Source organism: Fusarium proliferatum (assembly GCF_900067095.1).
Source record: "Fusarium proliferatum ET1 genome assembly, contig: FPRO_scaffold007, whole genome shotgun sequence".
In the NCBI taxonomy this organism is placed as follows: Eukaryota; Fungi; Ascomycota; class Sordariomycetes; order Hypocreales; family Nectriaceae; genus Fusarium; species Fusarium proliferatum.
This window is the reverse complement of record NW_022194796.1, coordinates 1,579,312-1,599,101: the sequence shown is the minus strand read 5'-3', so window position 1 is coordinate 1,599,101 and position 19,790 is coordinate 1,579,312. Positions and strand designations below refer to the sequence as shown.

At 49.0% G+C, this 19,790-nt stretch overlaps 8 protein-coding genes across 8 annotated transcripts; 3 read left to right on the top strand and 5 right to left on the bottom strand.

Annotated features, from left to right (window-relative positions):
* Nucleotides 1-563: 563 nt before the first annotated feature.
* Nucleotides 564-4,997, top strand: FPRO_07657 (uncharacterized protein; the record flags this gene model as incomplete). The annotated part of the gene is made up of 2 exons (XM_031234263.1): nucleotides 564-2,204; nucleotides 2,256-4,997. The coding sequence occupies 2 exons, from the start codon at nucleotides 564-566 to the stop codon at nucleotides 4,995-4,997; spliced, it is 4,383 nt and encodes a 1,460-aa protein (XP_031084017.1).
* A 335-nt stretch (nucleotides 4,998-5,332) lies between these two features.
* On the bottom strand, nucleotides 5,333-6,246 carry FPRO_07658 (uncharacterized protein; the record flags this gene model as incomplete). Its single annotated transcript, XM_031234262.1, has 4 exons — nucleotides 5,333-5,664; nucleotides 5,720-5,865; nucleotides 5,917-6,013; nucleotides 6,072-6,246. The coding sequence occupies 4 exons, from the start codon at nucleotides 6,244-6,246 to the stop codon at nucleotides 5,333-5,335; spliced, it is 750 nt and encodes a 249-aa protein (XP_031084016.1).
* Nucleotides 6,247-8,663: 2,417 nt separating this feature from the next.
* FPRO_07659 (uncharacterized protein) lies at nucleotides 8,664-10,832 on the top strand (the record flags this gene model as incomplete). Its single annotated transcript, XM_031234259.1, has 5 exons — nucleotides 8,664-9,419; nucleotides 9,467-9,699; nucleotides 9,750-10,331; nucleotides 10,495-10,620; nucleotides 10,673-10,832. The coding sequence occupies 5 exons, from the start codon at nucleotides 8,664-8,666 to the stop codon at nucleotides 10,830-10,832; spliced, it is 1,857 nt and encodes a 618-aa protein (XP_031084015.1).
* A 264-nt stretch (nucleotides 10,833-11,096) lies between these two features.
* FPRO_07660 (uncharacterized protein) lies at nucleotides 11,097-12,193 on the bottom strand (the record flags this gene model as incomplete). The annotated part of the gene is made up of 3 exons (XM_031234258.1): nucleotides 11,097-11,174; nucleotides 11,225-11,566; nucleotides 11,618-12,193. The coding sequence occupies 3 exons, from the start codon at nucleotides 12,191-12,193 to the stop codon at nucleotides 11,097-11,099; spliced, it is 996 nt and encodes a 331-aa protein (XP_031084014.1).
* A 1,244-nt stretch (nucleotides 12,194-13,437) lies between these two features.
* Nucleotides 13,438-13,698, top strand: FPRO_07661 (uncharacterized protein; the record flags this gene model as incomplete). The annotated part of the gene is made up of 2 exons (XM_031234257.1): nucleotides 13,438-13,569; nucleotides 13,615-13,698. 2 exons carry the CDS (start codon nucleotides 13,438-13,440, stop codon nucleotides 13,696-13,698), a joined length of 216 nt encoding a protein of 71 aa, XP_031084013.1.
* A 961-nt stretch (nucleotides 13,699-14,659) lies between these two features.
* Nucleotides 14,660-16,271, bottom strand: FPRO_07662 (uncharacterized protein; the record flags this gene model as incomplete). The annotated part of the gene is made up of 2 exons (XM_031234256.1): nucleotides 14,660-16,096; nucleotides 16,155-16,271. The coding sequence occupies 2 exons, from the start codon at nucleotides 16,269-16,271 to the stop codon at nucleotides 14,660-14,662; spliced, it is 1,554 nt and encodes a 517-aa protein (XP_031084012.1).
* Nucleotides 16,272-17,072: 801 nt separating this feature from the next.
* Nucleotides 17,073-17,360, bottom strand: FPRO_07663 (uncharacterized protein; the record flags this gene model as incomplete). Its single annotated transcript, XM_031234255.1, has 1 exon — nucleotides 17,073-17,360. One exon carries the CDS (start codon nucleotides 17,358-17,360, stop codon nucleotides 17,073-17,075), a length of 288 nt encoding a protein of 95 aa, XP_031084011.1.
* A 686-nt stretch (nucleotides 17,361-18,046) lies between these two features.
* On the bottom strand, nucleotides 18,047-19,645 carry FPRO_07664 (putative beta-xylosidase; the record flags this gene model as incomplete). Its single annotated transcript, XM_031234254.1, has 1 exon — nucleotides 18,047-19,645. The coding sequence occupies one exon, from the start codon at nucleotides 19,643-19,645 to the stop codon at nucleotides 18,047-18,049; it is 1,599 nt and encodes a 532-aa protein (XP_031084010.1).
* Nucleotides 19,646-19,790: the final 145 nt, after the last annotated feature.

The window sequence follows — 19,790 nt, the reverse complement described above, 5'->3', positions numbered from 1 at the left end:
CAATCATGCAGGAAACCCACGAGAATCCCTTTGTACTATTATTCACATCACTTATTACACTACTGACCTTCTAGTTTCTTGTTATAGACTTTGCTGATGGTTTTTTTTTGCTTTCTCTAGACTTTCAGATTCATTCACCTCGACCCTTTCCCCAAGATCTCGACCCTTGTCTGTCCGTCCGTTTATCGACTAGCGTATTTCTATGGTGGGCCACCTGCAGCTGTGATAGCCGAAGGCCTCTCCCTAACAGTGAGACACTTGCATAAGTCTCTTGTCAGCTTAATTTCTGTATGTCAGTACATTATTTGTCGCCTTTCAGATAAGGCTACGTCAACCCCAGCCACACCCTCGTGTTGTGTTGCACGAGGCCCAAGTGACTGCCCTTACTCATTTCCTTCATCACATCCTTCGCGTTTACACATTCGCACCTCATCTTAAGGTAGCAATGATTGCTAATACCATGCAATAGCTCTTAAAGCTGCCCAGGATAATTGACCCTTGGTCTCTGTGGTCGTATTGCTGTTGTAGCAGCTGCCTCTTCTAAACACAGCATCTATCACAAGATGCAGTCTTGGTCAAACAATGGCCAAAACGGCGCTGATGAGACACAGCATCAATGGCACAATAACTATGCCTTTGCAGGCCAAAACGGCCAATTTGACCCTCATCAGCCTTGGTCACAGCCTGTGAGCGAGCAGGCAGCCTACTCACAACTTAATCCTCAAGATGCCTCCCCATCAAACTTTTTCGACTCTGATCAAAGCCACCCCTTCCTCTCAAGCACTCTGCATGGTTCTCAACATGACCAAGCAGGCTACCACCCAAGCCATGACTCTCTCTCCATGAACCAACAATTTTCACAACAGTCACAAGATGTAATGGATACAGACTTTAGTGGAATTCATCCTGATATCTACGGTCAACACGGCAAAATGAACCTGGATAACGCCATGGCTGGCATTGGACAACTATCAAGTCATCCTCATTCTACCAATTTCCCATATTCTATGGCACCACAAAATGAGTCATCCTTCGAACCTTCTATCCAGCAGTTTTCTCAGCAGCATGTAATGCCACAAACAAGTAGGCAGCAGAGCCACACGCCAGTGCAGCAGTTTGACAGCATCCCGTCTGCTTATACCCCAGGTCATAACTTCAGTCGACGACCCCAGCCATCCCCGGTCCAGAATCAGCAGCAGTACAACCAAGCTGCTTTTTCTCCTCCAGTGAATGGCCAGACGCCCCAGCCACGACCGAATGATCAACTGAACTTCCAACAAGGCCATCCGCAAGCACGACAGCAACCTCAGCCTCAACAGCAACATCCTAAGCCTCAACAGCAGATGCAGCAAAATCAACCGCAAAAACCATCACCACAGCCCCAGTTCGCCCCCAAACAACCTGTGGCCTATTCCCAGACCTCGCAGCCTTTGCCTGGGCAGAACTTCCAGCAATCGATACATCATCAGCAGCCACCGCACTTCATCAGCAACGCCGCATCACCGCCCACAGCTAACACGCAATACATTTTGTCACAACCAGGCACGAATCAAGATACTGGGGCCCTTCAACCCGCAACAAACGAACCGCCTCCTAAGAAGAGGAAGCGAGTAGTGAAGACTGAAGTCAACACCCCTACCCCCACTCCGGAGCCCACTGCAGCATATGTCGACTCTCCTGTTGGGTCTCCTGCTGTGAAAAAGATTGATGATCTCGATGGCCTCTCAGCTCCGACTCCTACCCCTGAAGAAGCCCAGTTAATCAATCAGTTTAATAAGCGCACCAAGGCCACCCAAGCCAAATTTCCTGCTATCAAAGGGCTTCCTCATTTGGTTCATGAGGGAACAATTAAGCTTCCCGCACCTAAGAGCTATGATAAGCTTGCCCCTCTTGTGGCACTACCAGCCCGTAGTGGAAGACAGATGGTCCCCGAACTTGGTTACAGTCTTCCATGTGAAGTCCAGGGGCGCTTCACCAGCCAATACCGCCCCTCTCCAGACAAGGGTGGGCTTGATGAGAGGCGCATGGAGGCTAAGGTGCTTTTGGATGACTTTGATCGTTCCATGAAGAGCTTAGGCAAACGTCGTCCCAAATACACGGAGTACCCGCATGCTTTCAAAGAGCAACTTAAATCTGATGAGGCGTCGAAGAATAAAGCCGAGAAAAAGGCAAAAAAAGAGCTTGAGGAAGAGCGTGGTAAGCCAGTAAGTTATCCGGTGCAGTCTTTCGTAGGTTGTATGACTAACCATATCCAGATCCGCGCAGCTACCCGCCCAGCCGACCCTGCTGAAGCTGCTGCCTGGGATGCCATCGGCATGGTGCACATCGAGCAGTCTGTTGCACGCACCAATGCCCTCATTGCATCCCGCGTTCAACAAGCAGGCGAGTATTTCATCAAACTTCGCAGCGAAATGAACCGTGCCAAGCAGGAACTCGACCAAGCTATCAAGGACAAGAAGCCGGATGGCGTGGTTGCAAGGGACCGACAGGACTTTGAGCAAAAGAAAGAAATACTATACCGAGCTTTGGATGCCACTATCGAGCATGCAGATGATGCGGTATTGGATAACCTCGGTGGTCACCAAAAGCTAGTTTTAAGTTTGGTGAATGCGCTTATCATGTGTATCAAAGCGAGTGACTTCTCGGGAAAGCTCCCCAAGATTGTCCTCGAGATGTTTACACATTTTCCTATGACGAAAAAGATCGCTGAGACAACAAACTTTGAAACAGTGAGGAAACGGTTTGCCGACAAGGGAGACTCGGAGGTCAAAGAGCTTGTATCAGAGATTACAGTCAAAGTCAAGAAGCTCAAGGCCAGTGAGTCCGAAAGCACAGGCTATCAAGGCACTTCTGCCTCTAGCAGAGCGAAGGCTAAACCAGGCCTGGAGCCTTCAGCCAAGCGTGGGCGAGACGAAGAGGTTGAAACAAGAACGGTTAAAAAGATTGCAGTAGAATCCAGCGGCAATGCTCTTAGCAGGAAACTTGCGCAGCCCAAGATTCAACTTCAATCAGCATCCAAGACTAGTGCAGCAAAGGCAGCAGCAGCTTCTATTCTGCCTGGCAAACCCAGACCAGTAGCCAAACCTGCACCAAAGCCTGAAACCAAAGCAGATGTGAAGGTCATAAGTGACGACAAGATAAAAGCCGAAGCGAAGCCATCAAGAACTGAGACGAAACCACCGGCACCTCGAAATGGGACTACAACCGCCCCAAGCTCAAGCTCAGCCAGCGCCTTGTCCGGTATCGCTTCGCTCTTGGACTCAATCAATGCACCAAAAGTCGAGGCTCCTGTTGCACCGAAGGAGACAAATGGGTCTGAAACATCCGAATCACCTGAAGAGAAGGCGAAGCGTCTCCGGAAAGAGGCTCGCCGTAAGCTTCGAGTCAGCTGGAAGCCTGAAACTGAGCTCGTTCAGATTAGGATCTTCCAGAAGGAAGAAGCTGAGGATGAGGGACGAGAGTCTAACATGACCCGAGATGCCGCCGACGATCGATCTGAAGGAATGGTACTCAAACAGCGTGCCAACGTAGAGGAAGAAGAGGATGATGAAGACGTTCCTTATCAACCTTGGATGGGACCTGTCGCGATCGACTTCTCTAGGCTGCCAACAGATGTCCGAAACAAGAACTTCGTTACCCGAGGCGGAAATGTCACCTTTACAACAGACGAACAGCAGCGCATTGCGGATAGAGAGCAACGAGAGCTCATGGCTATCTATACCGACCCCGACGACATACCGCCCTCACCCAAGTCGCCTATACCTGAGGTTGCTGGACCTGATCAGCAGAAGACACAATATCTGCCCGATGATTCAAAGTTCCAAGAGATCCAGGTTCGATGGCGCGATGAGCAGCAAATGGGATCTGATGGAGCTCTCTACACAGCCCTACAACGCATCGAGGCGAAGAACAATCCAGGAACTCGTCTCGATTCGATTCTGGGCAACCTCCGAGGCGTCTCTTCGGCGGCCCGCACATCCCCTCAACATGCCACTGAATCACAGCACCATCCGGCTCTAGCTAATGATACTCTACCTCTTATCGCTGGCCGTGCCGTATTGGAACAGGTCATTGCAATGCTCAAATCCGACAAGGTCAAGAGCTGGCGAGACTCTAACCCGATCACGACCGATGCCTGGCGTATGTTCCATTACTCTGACACGCCTACACGCCTTTGCGGAGGTGCCATTGAAGGTGTGGCCAAGTCTCTCGCAGGCATGCCATTTCCCAGCAATTCACCTCCAGAATGGATTCTCCATGATCAAGAGAAGGTCCGCGAATGGCAAATGGGGCACAACAAAGAACTGGTATCCCGACAGAAAAGAGCAGATGAAGAACGTGCGCGTGCAGAAGCGGAGGCCAACGCCTTGCAAGCAGCAGCTGTCGGTGCTTCGTCTGGTCAAGCCCCAGCCAACCCTCAGGACTGGGCGGCCTATTATGCTCAGCAACAACAGGCTTATGCGCCTTACATGGCTTTGTTGCAGCAAATTCAGCCGCAGCCCCAGACGACAACTGCACCTGTGCAGCAGCAGCCGCAAATTCCTGATACCCAGCTCCAGTCTATCCTGGCCGCTATCAACCAGCCGTCGCAGGCGTCAGGCCAAGCCTCGACCGCGGCCCCAAATGTCGCTTCATATCTCAACCCCAACGACCCATCATATCAGCAGTACATGATGCTCACCCAAATGGCACAAGGACAGCAAGTCCCGCCTCCGCCTCCACCACCCGCAGCGGAACGAGAATGGGACAGAGACAGAGCATACAGCCGAGATAGAGACCAAGATCGAGGTTGGGACCGTGAACGGACGTATGACCGCGACCGTGATGATCATCACGGTGGCAGAGGAGAACGTGATGGAAAAGATGGAAGGAAAAAGAAGCCTACTCTACCACCACACAAGCCTGCTAACAAAGCACTCATTGGCACCAAGCCTTGTACTTTCTGGCAGCAGGGCAAGTGTGCTAGAGGAGACAAGTGTACATTCCGACACGACTAACGATGAGCTATATAAAGCTTGTTTACTATATTGAACCTGGCTTGGAGTTTAGAAGTGGGATATATCATGGTGTATTTTTAATGTAACCAAAAAATAGCATCAGCCAAGGTCAATCGGGGGTCAAGCAAGACATTGAATTTCTTACATCATGCGCCCGAGGACGCGATATGCGCCATTACAAGAAGAATAAAAATATTTCATATTTCAACGTCGTTTACATAATTGTGATTCTAATTTCAACTGCACATGGATGGGCCTGATAACTGCTGCCAGTTTTAATCATTGGTTTATGCTCTCAGCTTTTAGATGTCGGATACTCTACCTATATCAACGATCTACTCGGCAGCAGCCATCTCTGTGTCACCCTCGCCAGCCCTTTTGACCAATCCACGCAGGCTCAGGTCATAGACAACATCCTCGACTCTCTTGACGTCATACTTGACAGCATCAGCTCGCTTGCGGAGAATGTCGTTCTTGAGGTTGAGAAGCTGGAACCCGGCGAAGAGATCCTTGATGAACCCGCTGATAACGAGAGGAAGCTCAAAGTCCCCGAGGGTGACAGCGTTGGGAGCCAGGCGGGCAAGCTCATTGGTGAGGTCCGTCAGAGATAGGAGATACTCCTCGATGGTGAAGTGGAAGGCATCGCGGTCCTTGAGGTTTGTGGGGACTGGGGGCATGTTAGCGTTGAGGTTTCTAGATCAGTTTGGAGAAGGCTCGCGAACCCTGGAAAACCTCGCCAACTTGCTCGAGAGTGAGAAGGCGACCGAGAGAAGCAGGCTGAGCGTCAGAGCCCAGACCACCGAGCCAGGCAGTGTAGACAGCGGAGCCGATAGCACTTTGAACGGTTCTCGCCCACTTGCTGTTGTATCTATCGCCGGATCAGATTTTGACGCTCTTTGACATGGCTGCGAGAACGTACTTGTAGTATGGGTGCTTGCTAGCCACCTCATTCAGCTCCATGACAATAGTGACCTCTTCCTTGATAGCATCTTCAACCTGTGACACAAGCGCAGGGTCTGCATTTCCTCTAATCAGCTTTGCGCATTACCAACTGGGACGTGAAAAAAAACTGACAGCGAGCGCGGGGCGTAGAGTGAACGCGAGAGAGAAGACCTTGAGCGGTGGCAACGGCGCGCTCGAGACGCTGGATAATCTGGGTGAGGTTATCACGAACGGCGGTCTCTTCATCGAGCTTCTCCTGAAGGTGGGAGAAGATGGACGGATCGAGCAGAGGAGTGTCGGAGGACATGATGGCGGTTTGATGGAGGGTGAATGAGGCTCTGCGGATGAGGCTCTGGAGGAGGTGGAGGTTGGAGCTACGCTAATCGTTTGTTTATTCAAATGATGGGCGATAGATATTTGCCTGGCCCAAGGTTGCGATGATCACGAAAGGAATCTACAGCGAAGGAATGGAGGTGTCAAGGCATATTTTTATTTATTTTGGCAGCATCACTTTGATTCAGTCATCGACATCACAAATCACAACGCAAAATCACAATGGAGACAGTTCTTCCTCACTGCCCAGGCAAGCCCGAGCAAGCAACGAAAAACAAGGAGCTCAAAAAGTGCATTCGCGTCACCTGGAGGCAGTGTAATACCAGGGACACTGTGGGCGGAATCATGTGCAAGCACAGCGGAGACCACCCGAGTTTCAAAAATAGGAATAATCACGATTGATGTCCTTAGACATCTTTCAGAGATTAAACTGAAAAGAACAGATACTACACTTGATCTAAGCCAAAAGGCAAAGAGAGCTAAGGAGAAAGGAAAAAAGGAAAAGCGTAGCTTGGAGGGGAAGGGCGAGATTATATACTGGACCTAAATGCGGTGAGAGAGCCAGTGATCTGAAGAGTGGCAGAATTTGAGCCAATGAAAAATCGGGATTGGGCAGGCTGAGAGTGCTGCCTGTTGATTCACGGTGGGTAGGAGCGCTCCACCAAGGGCGAGTGCGCAGACAGAAAAGCTTCGTGTGAAGGCCTGAGGCTGCAGACGCTTTTCGAATTGATGCCTCAGAAGCGAATTGCATGGTGGCACCAGAAGAAGCTTTCTGTGAAGCCGAGACGAGCGCTCATCTGTGAGGTGTGTGTTGGCATACACAAATAAGAGAGCAAGTGACAAAGTCGCTTTCGTACTGAAGTATAATCATTACAAGCCTTTTCCGAATCAAAGAATGAAGAACATAGATACAAATTTCCCAATAAGAACCCAAAATGTTGGCTCACGTCAAAACCCAATTTTCCAGCAGCCAAGGCGAAGCTCATTCCGTCGATTCGAACTTCCTTTCCTTGGATGCTGCCCTGATGCAGCCTGCTTGCCCAAAGCTTCGAGCTATGCTTCTTCCACACCAACGAAGATCCAAATCCAATATCCTGGCCATTAGAGACTACTCTCATGTTTACGATCTGTAGTTAGCTTGTATTTGACAAAGGTCTAAATGTGCTCCGAGTTCCAATGCTCGCCAGGCTTCAACGCCGACTGTTGGTGGTGCTGATGGAATGCCCATCGTGTGTTGCCGTTTCAAGAACTTCTCATGAGAAAACCGACCAGTCCGATAAATGCATACCTAGCTTCCCCAACAGTCTCTGATATCGGCTACTATCTTCTATGCTTCATGCGTTCTCGAAACAGATGGTCTGAAGACTCCCGATGCGGCCCGCAGGTGGGTTTCTGGCCTGAGACACCGTTGGCTCTAAAAGTGATCAACCAACGCATTCCAATATTTGGGCGGCATCATTGGCCTTTGACCTCAGCTAATGGATTAGCTTTGACGAAAGCATGAATCCCTTCCCCGCAAGATATAGACGAGCAACGCCCAACCCCTTGCCAAGGAAATATCAAGCACCTAAGGACCAACAGGCGAAACATTGGTCAAGTGATGGTCTTGTTCAAGCTGGAAGACACCAAATGGTCGACTCACAGGTCAAGCTTGGACAATATTTGACCAGAGAAACGCAAGGAGAGGCGCAACGACCACCGTTTTTGCTTGTGAGCACCTCGTGGACGGAATGAAAGACGCGAGGTCAAGGTTTGTTCACATATTCGCAAAGGATGCAAGCTGACGGGACTTCCAAGCACGAAGTCATTATCTTTTGATAGGGGAAGCAAATTTGCGAGCCTAAATCCAATCACATGTGAATGTCCCAATGTTTGTCTGTAGTACAGGCTTCTCCCGCCCTTCTAGAATAGATGGGTTCACCAGTTCCATGGCTGAGGGTTGTCAACACCTCAAGGTCCGTGCTTCTTGATATGGCAAATGATCTTCGACATGAAGAAAGGGAAACACACTTTCAGAAACTGAAAGGCTGTTTGGGAAGGAGTAATACCCAGGACCCGCTCTGTCGGAACGGTTGGGAAGGATTCTGTTGCTGCTGGTTGGTGGTACCTGCCATGAATAATATAAAGTGGCTTAGTATTGTTCTTCAGCGCCCATCTCCAGAATGGGAACCTGAAGAATAGCCACAACTCCAGCACCAACATTCTCACGATTGAAGCTGTGATATATGATTAATATCTTGGCTTTGATGTCATAACATGATATTCAAATTCGATATAAAAACAGCCAGTTCCTCCGATGATTGAACATCTCAGCAAGCTCTCGACTTCAACTCGACGAGAAAACCTGCAATCTTCATATCGACATCTCTTTACGATTCAATTTCTGTCACCATGTTGGTGACTAAGTCTCTCAAGCTCTGGGGCCTACTCCTTAGTGCTACCTCCGTTCTGGCAAGCCCAATTGTCCTCGAATCTCTGGATGAGACCCCTGCCGACTGGCAGGAATTCGATTCACCAAACCCTGATCAGACCATCGACTTCTCTATTGGCCTCCAGCCTGAAGATAGCCAGCTACTTGATACTGCTCTCTATGGAGTCTCCGATCCTGACCATCCCAATTACGGCAAATATCTCTCCCGAGAATCTGCCAAAGCACTCCTCAATCCATCTGGAGAAGCTATCGAGTCCGTCAAGCGTTGGCTTACAGATGCCGGAATCCCCGAGCATCATGTCCGTGACGAGGGCGAATGGCTCCATGTGCGCACGACTGTCAGTCAAGCCGAAGGCATGTTGAGTACCCGCTTCTCTGTCTTTGCTCGCGACAATGAACGAATTGTCAGAACAAAAGAGTACTCAGTTCCTCATGAGATCGTTCACCATATTGCAACTATCCAACCCACCACATTCTTTCCTGTCTTCGATAAAGAAGGAAACGTCGATGACTCCGGACTCAGACTCACGAAGCGAGACGACAGGAACGGAAAAAAGCAACCGAAGGACGGTAATAATGGCGGCCCGGGACCCATCAACTTGGAGAAGTGCAAGACGGAACTGACGCCTGCCTGCATCCGAGAGATCTACAAGATGCCAAAGAACTATCCAAAGGCGGAGAAGGGCTCCTTATACACAATCGTCAGCTTCCTCAACGTAAGTATACTTGGCGTTCTAGTAGGTTCTTTACTGACGGATATTAGATGACTGCTCAAAACGCGCAGCTTCAAGAGTTCTTCCGACGCTTTGTCCCTGACCTCGAAGGCGTCACGTTCCGCAATGCATCTGCGGCAGGTGGAGAGAACCCACAGAGTGCCAGAATTCGAAGCAACGAAGGGAATTTGAACACCCAGTATGCCATTTCCTTGGCCCACCAAGTCCCAGTAGAACACCTTACTGTTAGAGGCTTTAATTATGACTTTAATCCAGACTTGGAGTGAGTATCTTTGGACTCATCTTAAAAGGCCTCACTAACCAATATCACAGCTTGCTCAAGGTACCTGGAGACTTCACTCGATCCATTGAGAATTGGCTCGGATTGGCGGAGTATCTCCTGAACCTGCCAGACAAGAAGCTCCCACAAGTTGTTTCCATCTCGTGGGGTAACTACGAGCAACATATCCCCAAGACGTATGCCCGACAGGTTTGCAACAAATTTGGGCAGATCGGCACACGTGGTGTCTCAATCCTAGTTGCAGCTGGCAATTTCGGTGTTGGCGTCTCATGCCAGTCAAATGATGGAAAGAACACTACCAATTTCCTCCCAACTTGGCCCAGCGTCTGCCCATATGTGACGTCCGTTGGTGGCACAGAGAGTAACAACCCTGAAAGGGCTTGGTTGGATACTGAGTACGATCAGTCTGGTGGCGGCGGCTTCTCAGATCTCTTCTCCCGCCCTGCGTACCAGGACAAGGTCGTGAAAGACTATCTGAAGAAGAATGAGAAGAAATGGAAGCAATGGAAGAACTATATCAACAAGGACGGAAGAGCATTCCCCGATGTCTCTGCTCTCGCAAGTGGCCATCAGGTTATGGTTAATGGTCAACAATTCACTGCAGGTGGAACCAGGTAAGTTGTGTGTTAGTCGGGGAGCGAGAAAACACCGGACCTCGATCTCAGAAAAAGGTATCCTGAGCTTATGCTAAGTTACCTAAGCCTTGTCACTTAGCATTGAGGCCCCGGGTTTTCTTCCTCCCCTACCCAGCCAACGTAGCTGACATAATGACTCTAGTGCGGCGGCCCCTACAGTCGGCGCGATAATTGCTTTGCTCAACAACGAAAGGTTCAAGAAGGGCAAGTCTGCGATGGGATTCCTTAACCCCTGGCTCTACAAAACTGGCCAGGCGGGGTTTACCGAGTAAGTAGCCGAATAGTTGGCATCGTTGAAAAGTGGCTAACCCAACCTCTAGCATCTTGGAAGGAAAGACGTCAGGCTGCCCCGGTGTTAGTCTCGAAGGATTCCCTTCTCCCGAAATTCCCAATGCGGGATGGGATGCCGTCAAAGGGTGGGATCCCGCTACTGGCTTTGGAACCCCGCGATTTGACAAGTTGAAGAAGCTTGCCACGTAGGAAGAGCTGGTTCCCAAGATGGATGGCGGATTGTCCAAGGAGCGACCAGAGGTAGGGGGTGATTGTAGCGATATGCTCTGAAGAGGTGATGTAAGGTGGCTACAATGTATAAGAGGAGGTCAGGGTGCATACATAATTCGATTCTAGCTAATCTCGAAGAGATATTACATAGGCAACAAGAACATTTTTGCGACAACAATCCCCACACTTCATCTTCTGTAGTGATTGAAATAGTACCTAGTAAATAACTTTCAGGGACCCCTATTAAGACCCAAAGACCTTGGACCAGTCCTGCTTCTTGAAGTATTCCTCAGCAGTGCTAAGCTTTGGTGCAGACTTGAGCTAAACTGGAGTAAGTGATTGTGTGAGAGTAAAGACAATTGTGAACTTACATGGCGAGGATGAACCACAGTTGGGTCATCTCGACCCTCGTAGCCAAACTCGTTAAAGTAGGAAAAACAGTCAATCATCTCGCCCAAAAGCTCGTCAGATATACCTGGGGGAATAGCATTATCGTCCTTGATGGCCTTTGACGGGATACCAGTGGCCTTTGTGAAGGCAGCAGCGATGTCGTTGGCGGACAGCCACTCTCTGTAGGCGATGAGGTTGTGGCCTGCAGGTTCATCAATGATGAGAGCCTTGACGAAGGGACCGGTATCCTCTTCAGGAGCGATGTAGGGGAACTTTGTGTCGACGTCAAGAGTTGAGACGAATTGAGCGACTCCATCGACGTTCTAGACATACGTTAGTTGGGTTTACTTATTGTGAATAAATCATGGACTGACCTTGAAAGGCTGGTTCGGCGGCAATAGAACGAAGTTGCTGAGAAAAAGCCCAGCTTGGTAGACACTGGTCTTGGCCCACAGATCAGGGTGCTCTTCTTGAGCATACTCTGTCGCCCGAGCCTTGCCATCAAAGTGGTAGACGCGAGTATATTTGCCCTTTGACCACTTCTCCGAATGTGAAAGAGACGAGAGAATAAAGCGCTCGAGCGTGGGAAGTTTGGCAGCAATGTCAATGACATTCCTCAGCTGCTGTTCTTCATGCTGAGCAGCCCAGTCATTGAGGGCCTGACCAGGCTTAGTCTTGGATCTGTTGGCCTCGTTATAATAGAGACCCCAGAAGTCGCTGACAGCGAAGATGGCGTGAGCGTCCTCAAGTGCTGCCTTCAAAGAAGAAGGGTCGTCGAGATCTGCTTGGACGACATCAGCGCCCTTGGAGGATAGAGCTTTGGCTTTGGCGCTAGAGGTGTTGCGGGTGAGGGCGCGGACCTTCCAGCCTGGTTCGGAGAGGAAGACTTGAGCGACGGAACCACCTTGATTGCCTGTGGCCCCGAGAATAACGATGAGCTTGGAAGACATTGTTGAAGTTGTTATAGAGAGTTGAAGTTGAGTGAATAGAATGCTGTTGAGTGAAGTTGATGAGTGCTGTCTAGGTCGAGGGAAGACCTCCTTATATAGCCAATCTCATGACAATGACTGCATATCTGCTATGATAAATCTGCAGCCTGCTTTATCAGCATCAACAGAGTCTCTTGCTGTCGCCATCGATTGTCGTGTCGTTATTGAAGTTGCTGGCAGCGGATGCCGCTCTTGGCCCCATAATTGTCCGCTCTGCCGCTCCGAGAGTGGGTCCAGAGCCGGCGCAATAAACTCAATCTCATTATCGTGCGCATTATCGTTTTGGAGTAACGGAGGAACTAACCCCCGATTATCCCAGTTCTTTTCGTGGGCGATTCGCCGTGGTTGATATGGGGAGTGATTGTCTGCAGTTGCGTTTACCTGATCGATGGCATTCACAGATCTAGCCGATAGACTCTGTCACTCTAGCTCTTGATGGTTCAGATGAATATATAGCAGTGTGCAATGGTGAATCACAGTCTGTTGAAGCTGGATATAAAAGGGACCGCAATGCTCAACTTCCCAGCAACACAGCAATTATCTCCCGCCAATAGCTTTAGCTAAACAGCACAAAATAATACGAATAAATAGTTATTGAAAGGCATACAGCCAAAAAGAAGTCTCATCATGGCACTCGGGTACAAAAAGCCCTTTGACCCCAAACTTCCAATCTACAAGCACGATATTCCAAGGAAGTTGGTGAAAGACGATACAGAGCTTGATAAAGCGCTTATTGAAATTTTTGGAGCTTGGGACTTTACATTCGTCAATCGCTATGACGCAACAAAGGAAATGATCACAGTCGAAACAAATGATGATCAGTCGATAGACTTGAAGAAAAAGCTACAAGAGAAGGGGACTCTGGAGCAAGACTAGCCTTGTTGATAGTGAGAATGGAATAGAGTCGCTTGATTCAGCAGTGTCGTTGATTCAATGGAAATATTGCTTGTATGCGTGCCCTGATTAGTGAAGTCGATCACTAGGAAGGCATATAGTCATATAGTCATATAGTCATATAGTCAAATAGTGAAGGTATTGGTAGCCGTCAACAACTGCATCTTGATCATATGTCAACTATAGTAGAACGAGAGATTCACTGCCTTGAACTGAGTATAAATATCGCGTCGACTGTATATACACAACCTTCTATCCTACCAACCTTAACCAAACCACTAAACCACCAACTGAAAGCAAACACTATCGCCATGGCTCCCGAGTACGAAACAACCTTTAGCCGCACTCTTCCCTTTACGACCCACAAGATTCCCCAAGAGCTGGTAAAGAAGGAAGAAGAGTTCTATAAAGCTCTCTGTGATAAATTCGGCGCATGGACATGGGTATGCGAGAAGAAAGAGGGGAATTATGTCGTTGAAACAAACAAGGAGGCGCCGGCAGACTTGAAGAAGGACCTGCAGGAGAAGGGTGTCTTGAAGGGTGATGAGCACCTGATTCAAGCCGCCTCTTGATACAGAGCGGATATGGATATGAGGGTCGGGGCGGAGACAATAGCGAGTCCTCACAGTGATTCGTAATCTAGAACTTTTGCAACATAGGAGATATTAATTAATTAATTAATTGCAAAGTCTTAAATTGTTAGTGCCAGTGTTTTGCTTGTCTCAGCGTGAATGACGTGGACAGCAGCGGGCTCAAGCGACCCTTGTCCGCTCCCACTTCCCGTTATCGTTCCAGGGCGGCTCTGGTAAGATGGAGCGTTGGCCTGTCTTCAATACGTCTTGCTTACTCCCGCAAGAAGGCAGTTCCATCAAGCCTTGGCCATATGTCACCATCTGACATGTAATCGCCCCGATAGCCTTTTGATACCGTATCAACGGACTGGTCATGTGCCTGTCACGATGTTACATACATACCTCTTTGGGGTTTTCGTATCCACCCCCGCGTCTCCCATAGCATATATCATATAGGCGTTATGATATCTGCCAACCTTTATGATCGAGCTGTTGCATCATAACTTCCAGACTGAGGCGCAGGCCGTCACAGACGTCTGCTGATAGCCTAGACTGCCAGGTCAAGCTCGGAGATCAGACATCCGCTCCGGTAATTAGACAATTCGGGTTGACATGAACTTTTGTCAAAAGAATATTGCAAGGTACAAAGTAGCACCCAGCGATAGACTCCAAGAGAAATGTGAAGCTACTTGATCACGGGACAGGCGTGCTGAAGAGTTACTGACTTGTATACATTCAGAGGCATATGGCGAATGTTGAGTCACGATATATGTTGCTAAGGTTCGTCAAGTCACTAGTGGTATATTCTTAACCGTAATTTCCTGATTCCTTGAAGATATAAAAAAAAAAAAAAAAACATTGAAGCCGTGTAGTGTTATACAGTAGGTAATCCCAATTTGTCCTGATCCTTTATGCCGATGCACCTTGACTCCGTTAACCAACCTCATTACAATTTCATATTTTAGTGTCTGGGCTCAAGAATGTCTAAATAATCGCCGCATAGGGTCGAAAAGGAAATGAATGTCTCGTTCTTGAAGTCTGTCAAGACACCACCAAGTTGGTCCTCTGGTGCTCCTGAATCAGGGTATACTGTCTTGTAAACCCACTTGCGTCCGTCAATGAGCTTCTCAGTAATGGGCTCATCTTGCCTGGTAGCTTTAAAGCTAGCCTGCAACAGAGGCACGGCGTAGGGATGGAACCAGTACTTCTTGAAGTCGGAGATAAGGTTTCGCTTGCTGCATGTGGCGTGGTAGAAACCGAAGATGCTGCGTGTAGCGACGTTTGTGTCGAGAGCTAGGCTGCCTACCCAGTCACGGGCGGACATTGTGGCCAGCTCGGCGGGGAGAGATTTGAAGACTTTGATGAGAGATTGGTAGACGTTCGTTGGCATCTGGATGCGATAGGGCTTGAAGTTCTTGCCCACGTCGTAGACATCCTTGGACATGGTCGCTGTGTTGTCCGAGTTGTTGTAGTTGAGCTTGTTCATCCATCTATGGGCGAAGCATCCGGTCTGCACAAAATCCGACTCGAAATCGATGGCGGCATGGTACTCGGTGATGTTCTTTGTTTCGATAGCGGTGGCGTTGTCGCCTAAGCTGGCCATCATGTACTCATTCTCAACCTGTTCAGCGCGCGAGAGTTCCTGGCGCGCATAAAGTCTAGCGAGGTAGATCTGATCCGACGTCTTGTATTTGAAGTTGGGGTCGAAAGTCTCCTCTAAGCTTGCAATACCAGCGTTGATGAAGTTGCGCAGGTCCCCGACAGGTCCAATGACGCTTCCTGAATTGAAGTACTTGGCGTCGCGATATGTGACATCACCGCCGCCAGTCTTGGGACCATAGACATTACCGGGGAGATGCGATCCGGGGATCTTGGTGCACTGGGCCTCGTTTAGGGCTGGCCAACACATCTTGTCGGCACCCCAGAATAGAGTTTGCTTCAGTCCGCGTTTGTGGGCTTCTTCAACGGTTATGCCAAAACGGTCAGCCAACCGGCGGTCGGCATCAGCAGCAACCTTAAAGTAGCGCTCAATCACAACCTCGACGGGCAGCTGGGCCATAACATCGTATCCATCGCCGAAGAACACGAGGTCGTCATCGTCACCGCCTTGGGGGAGTTCGTCGAGGTACTTCTTGATCGAGTACAGCTTAGCTGTATGCGCGGCGGAAGCGTTGTATTTGCCCTCACCCTTCCAGCCAACCATGTACGGAGCGGGATATCGGTTTACAAGGGCGGCGGTGACGATGGCGCAGAACATGTCATTCGGATTCGAGGCGGGCAGCAGGAAATGCAGCTGCGACGTCTTGACGACCTTCTTCTTTGGCTTCGATGGCGCATGGACCGATGGTGAAGCCCCGGTCGATTTGGATCCAGACGATAACCCATGTGAAGGTGTCCACTGCGGAAGTGTCAGTTTACGAGGCAGCAAATGAGGGCGAGGCCAGAACGGAACCCACGGCATCTGAATAAAGATAATAAGTCTCAAAAAGGATAAAAAAGACCAATACGCATGCAGCCACCATCGCCGTTCGGCGGTATGGCGATGTTTTCTCCGACATGGCAGCGATGGCCATCTTTTACACCAAACAAGAAGCGAATGAATGAATGAATGAATGAATGATGCAAGAAACGAGCGACCCGGAAGACTTAAAACATTGTGTTAAGTAAGGATCTCCCCAGGTAAATATAGATAAAGATAGGGGTTGCGTGTTAAACTTGATCAGGGAGAGAAATCGATAGTACACTACGTAGTAAGGGGGATGGCGTACAATACCCCACTTGTCCAATTTCAGATCTGATGTAAGCTCTAAGATTCGCTACGTAGCGGTCTTTGGGGTCTTGTCAGCGTGCCATGGCGTCCTTAGCACGCCCGTTGGCGTTTTTTTAGTGCACCCGACCTCAGCCGTTACAAGTACAGGGTCTTTAATATTTCACGTGATGATAGCGTCTGAGCCAAAGAGATTCTCTCTCCAGGAAAAAAAAGAGCCGTTTTTAAAAAGTGGACGAGTATGACGAGAGTTCAATTGATACGAAACTTCAGCCCTGTTTCGACGTTACAGTTACACTCTAATTTATAGCCCTGTTAGGGTCCCGCACCCTGTAGCATCGACCCTATATGCCGATCAATCCTGGAACGAGATTGAGATTGTCTATTCCTTCGAGTTTCAGATTTTTCCTTCCGTCTTCATGTTGGCCCTGGACCCCACTGTCTTTCCGCCGCCGATTTAGTGATGATGGTGTTTGAAGCAGTACCCACAGCGGGGTATCTCGCTATAAATGCATGATATTCGAGAAGAGTCTCTAAAAGCAATTTTAACAGAGCTTTGAGCCCTCCAGAGACAAGGTATCATTTCTCCCGATGCCAGAAGAATGTTTCAGTCATGACGATATAGAAATCGCTGATCATTCCTCCCCTCTGGCCGAGATACCCGGTAGCCTTGCTGCGACGGCCGCTGGAATTCTAGGATAACTGGGTTTGGCGTGTGCTGGTCACAGGTAGGCCCTGAAGAGTATGGGGGTGGAGGAGTTGGGTCGTTGTGTGATGCAGTTTGCAATTGGTAGGAGTTTGCGTTCTTTTCAGATGTTGAGTAGTATTGGTTCGGTGAGTTTGTCATAGAGTTTCCTGATAGGAAGCTCTTGATCTGGTTCATGACGATCGACATGGTTGCAAAGTCAGATTTGAACAGGGTTTATGAGAAGGGAAGCGGTGATGCCAATGACAAAGTGGTAGTGACGAATACAATGGAATGGTCTATTGGAAATATTGTCTTCTTAATCGAAGACTAAGACTTTATATAAGACAAATCCGTTATTTTTGGAGTCGTCGTCTCGACTGATCAGCAACATCATCTCATCTACGTAGCCTCGATGTTAGTCGTCGTGGCTTAGCTCGCCCAATATTCCGATTCCGGCCTCTCCGCCCCTTCACCACTCGCCAGCTCGCCAATCGCAAAGTGCGAGTGAGGCTTATCCTTCAACGCGCGTATCGAATTGGTGTGCTGCGGAATCCCGATAAGGCTGACACTCTCCTGATAGTGCGTAAGACGCGCCGCAATGAGCTCGATCGAGGATAGTTGCTGTTCTGGGCAACGGCTGCGACCGCTGCGATTCGACTCTTTGTCTGTTGCTCCGAAACGGAGGCCGGGGGCTCCGCGGAGGAATCCGATGATGTTTAAGTTTATGGAGAATTTAGATTTCACTAATTGATGGAGACGAAACTCAAGATGATGGTCACTCTCGGCACTTTCAGGAATTGCGTCATTCGAGACATACTCTAGGTCGAGCACAACAGTAGCCGTATTCATCATTCTTGGCTATTCTGAAGCCTCAACTACCAAACACCCTCTTATTATTTCTTTACAGGACGATACACAAAACAGTCAAACTCTGCTGACTTGCCATTCCCATTCAAGTCCGAACAAGCCATACCCACAAACGCACCAGTGAAAGAACCCCCAGAACCTCGTGGACCACAACTGCATTCGTCTGAGAGTTGAGAAGCGTCCAAGACAGGTCCGTACTTCTCAAGTGGCTTATCTTCAATTGAGTAATAGAATTGCAACTCGACCTCCCTGATAGTGAGCGCCAATTTGACTTTTCCTGCTGGTGGGAGACTGATCGGATCAAGATGATGAATCCGGAGCGACCCCGTAGGCCACGATTCTTCCGAGCTCATGATGGACAAGAGTCTCTCGCCATCTTCATTGGCTGTGATGTGAAGATAGAAAAAATTGAAGCGGCTGTAGTAAGCAGTGAGACCCGCAAACTCGCGTTCGTTCTCAGGCTTGAAGTCGATGACAGTTTCGGCATCATATGAGAAATGAGTTTGGCGACGAGCTACGAGGGCTTGTTCGAACCAGGAGCCGATAGCATCACGCCCGTACAGAACCAGTTTTCCATTTGTAGAGAAGATTCTCTCTGGCTCTGGCGTGCGAAGCCACTGAAAGTCGATAGGTAAACCGTTGTCGAAAATGTATCGAATCTCTTGACAGTTATCGTCTTCGTTTCGTGTGCCGGGCACATCAACCAGTGTTGAAGGAACTGGTCCATTCTTGACATACAACCACCCATCATCTTTCCAGGATGCTTCTTGAATGGCTGTCTCACGTCCAAGAACACTCCGGCGATTTTCTGTTATTGGTCGACTGAGAAGATGAACAAGATATGTTCTTCCGTCTGGTGTCTCGACAAGATCGCCATGGCCTGCACGTTGAAGTTCGGCTGATGGAGACTCTCGAGAGGATAGAATGTACTTGTCCGGATGCAGCTCGTAGGGACCCCAGACACTTCGAGATCGAGCAAGAGTGCATGAGTGATCGTATGAAGTTCCACCTTCGGCTGTAAGAAGATAATACCACCCGTTCCGTTTATAAATGTGTGGCCCCTCCGTTATACCAATTTCAGTCCCATCAAAGATCTTCTTCTGCGGACCGACAAGATTTCCATCTTCTGGGTCAAACTCCTGTAGCATGATGCCACAGAAATGATCTCTGTTTGGAAAACGGTGGTCTCTCCTCTGATTGACGAACCACTTTCTACCATCATCGTCGTGGAATAGTGAAGGATCGATACCTGAAGAGTTGGCATGGATAGGGTCTGCCCAAGGACCATAGATGGACTCTGAGGAAGTGATGTAGTTCTTCAAGTCCCAGAATGTCCCATCCTTTCTCTTGACATCGGTATATACAAGCCAAAACTTGTGACCGTCGTGTGAAAGACAAGGTGCCCAGATTCCACCACTATCTGGATCTCCCCTCATATCTAAGAGGCTTTTGCGATCCAGGGGACGAGCAATGAGCTTCCAGTTTGCCAGATCAGTACTATGATGAATCTGGACGCCTGGGAACCATTCGAACGTCGAGGTGGCTATATAGTAATCAGTGCCCACTCTGACAATAGAAGGATCCGGATTGAATCCAGGCAGGATGGGATTCTGAATAGTAGGCATCTTGGTGATTTTGCAGACTTGAATTTCAAAAAGCTGAAGTGAGAATACAGGTCGGCTACCACACGAACTTATACTCTGACCCGGCAATAATGGCCGGTTTACCTTACCGATAGACTAAAAACGAGCCTTTTAGCCTGATGAATGT